The sequence below is a fragment of the Myotis davidii genome, unplaced genomic scaffold (genome assembly GCF_000327345.1).
Source record: "Myotis davidii unplaced genomic scaffold, ASM32734v1 scaffold13, whole genome shotgun sequence".
NCBI classification, from domain to species: domain Eukaryota; kingdom Metazoa; phylum Chordata; class Mammalia; order Chiroptera; family Vespertilionidae; genus Myotis; species Myotis davidii.
The window spans coordinates 2,676,472-2,678,833 of record NW_006286243.1 but is presented as its reverse complement, the minus strand read 5'-3'; the positions used below and the strand labels follow the sequence as shown (position 1 = coordinate 2,678,833).

Sequence of the window (2,362 nt, the reverse complement as noted above, 5' to 3'; positions counted from 1 at the left end):
TCCCGCACCCGGTCTCCCCGGCTCCTCCCGGACATGGGGAGCTGCGCGCGGCTGCTGCTGCTCTGGGGCTGCTCCGCGGTGGCCGCAGGTGGGTGGTGACGCGCCTGACCCCCCACCCCTCTTCCCTCGCTCTTAGGTACTCCGCTCAGGACTCGGGGTGCAGGGGAGTGCGCTTCGGGAGCGCCGAGCTCAGCTCCCGGGGATGAAATGAGTGGCCATGTTCCGCCTCCTTTCCCCGGTCTCCGCAGTTTAAAATACTATTGATTTTTTTTTTTTTTTTTTTTTGCAACTGCGCTACACATGCCCTTGGATAACCCGATATCATGGGTGCGCCCTGCCGGAGATACATGACCTTGGTTTCTTTCTGGGTTTGGGTTAGTGAAAAACTGCCTTTCCACTTTGTGAGGGAACAAAGGACCAAGCTCGCCATCCCCCGGCACTTCATGGCCTGAGGAATGATGGGGAGGGGTGGCCCGGCGACCCTGGGCGCGCGTGGGCCAGGGCTGCTCTCTCGTCGGGAGAGATGCCTTCGTGCCCGACCTCCTGCGGGGTACTCGGGAGCCAGGTAGGGACACCGGGGCGAGGTGAGTGCCCTCTTGCCGGGCGATGGCTGGAACGGAGTGAGACCCGGGTTGGGACGGTGAGTGGTGATCGCTCTGGGTTGCAAGGCGCGGGTTGACCGCGCCTGGGGAATTGGTACCCTGGCCGAGGCTCCGCGGGAGGTCGGAGGCGGGTCTGCTCCCTGTCTGGGGAACTGGAAGACCGGCAGGGGAGTCGTCAGATGCGCTCTCCCTCCCACTCCCATCCCGGCTTTCTTGGGCTACTCTTGGCCACCCGTTCCTAGCTCGTCCTTTCTAAGTTTGGGAGCTCCTTCTGCTCCTCTCCCTCCCTCTTGAGGGTCGCCTGGTTTCCAATTAGGCATAAGTGTACCTCAGTGTGTTAGGGGGAAAGAAAGTGAGGGACTCGTCAGCTGTTGGGTCTCTCAAACACATCTCGCTTGCTCCAGAAGGGAGAGTGTGGGCTGGAGGGACCGACTGGTGGCTAGCGAGCATCGTTTCCCCTTCCCTTTGGCTTCTTGCACTTTGCCCCCAGAGATGCTGGCTCGCAGTAAAAGCCAGGTTCTAGTTCTAGCATCTGCATTCCAAACCAGCCAGACTCATAGGAGCATCCTCGCCATACTTGACTGGTCACTTTCTTAGCGATGATTTCCAAGTGTCTTGTCCACCCACTATTTATCTGGTTTCTATTTTTTCCAGACTTCTTGTTAGTTTAGGTGCATTGAAAATTATCCAGTACTTTACCCAAGGAGCCTTAAAGGTCCGAGATTTTACTTTATTTCTTCCTATTTATGCACCCCCTGTGTGGACTTATCCATGCTCCCCGAACCACAAAGTGAACGTTAACAAACCTGTCCCTTTCCAAATCATGTTACAGCAAAAACATGCAAGCAATCAAGAGGTTGTAAATAAATATCACAAGCCAAGTGTTTAAAGTCAAAAATACTTGTACGGGCAGTATATGATTTTCCCTGAAATGCTTTACAGGTGAGTCATAGCACATTGTGTGTTTGGGTGATCCTGGCCACAAGCAACTGTTGCCCCAGCTAACCAGAGTCCAGGCATGATGCACACTTGGATGTGACGTGTAAAGAATATGCCTCAGGAATCCCTTTCTTTTGGTTGCAAAGGCCATGCGGGGCTGTTGATCCTCCGTGTGTGAAATATCTCTGTTTTAATCTAAGCTGTCATTTCAACAGTGCTGTGATAACAGTTCAGAGGTGCTCCCTCCTTCAGAAGCACAAACGTTCAATTAGCCAGAATTTGGGGTTTCACTTCCTCTTCTTTCTTTCCCTGTCTGTTTTAATGTTTAAAATAGATGATCTTACTTACAGTATTCATAATTAAAACAAGAAACGCAAATTAAAGGATTATAATATGTAGTCGGGGTGTTAATAAGTGGATAATGCTTATCATTTTAAGTAAATTTGAAACATTAAAGTCTGTTGGATCTTTGTTTGGCTGGAATCGCATGTTTCTTTAAGAAGGTGCTTCAGTTCACAGATAATGTTTAAAGGTACTATTGGTGGCAGCCAGTCTGTAAGCATTCTCCTGTTAAGCAAACAGGTAACTACTATATAACCTGTCCTAGTTCTCAAGAGGCAGAGAGCATGTCAAATAAGCTTCTCTGCCATTTGGCAGTTTAGAGGGTTTTTTTCTTGGTTATATTAACTTAATATTAAAAATAGCTATTGCACATCTGAGTGCCCATAGTTTCTAGCTTTGCCTCCCAAATGTGATCCCATTGCCTATTGATTAAATATTTCACATTGCTTTTCCTAGCGAATTTGTCCTTTCATATTTTT

General features: G+C 49.5%; 1 protein-coding gene across 5 annotated transcripts in view; it reads left to right on the top strand.

Moving 5' to 3' along the window:
• Positions 1-6: 6 nt before the first annotated feature.
• NTN4 (netrin 4) overlaps positions 7-2,362 on the top strand; it is a 117,660-nt gene continuing 115,304 nt past the window's right edge. For 2 of the 5 annotated variants that reach the window (XM_015559986.1, XM_015559987.1), the window contains exon 1: positions 323-584. In XM_015559986.1, coding sequence (XP_015415472.1) covers positions 524-584 — 61 coding nt within the window. In that variant the 5' untranslated portion in view covers positions 323-523. Of the gene's footprint in view, positions 89-322; positions 585-2,362 lie in introns of those variants that run through there. The other 3 variants (XM_006757617.2, XM_015559985.1, XM_006757618.2) reach the window with 3 other exon arrangements.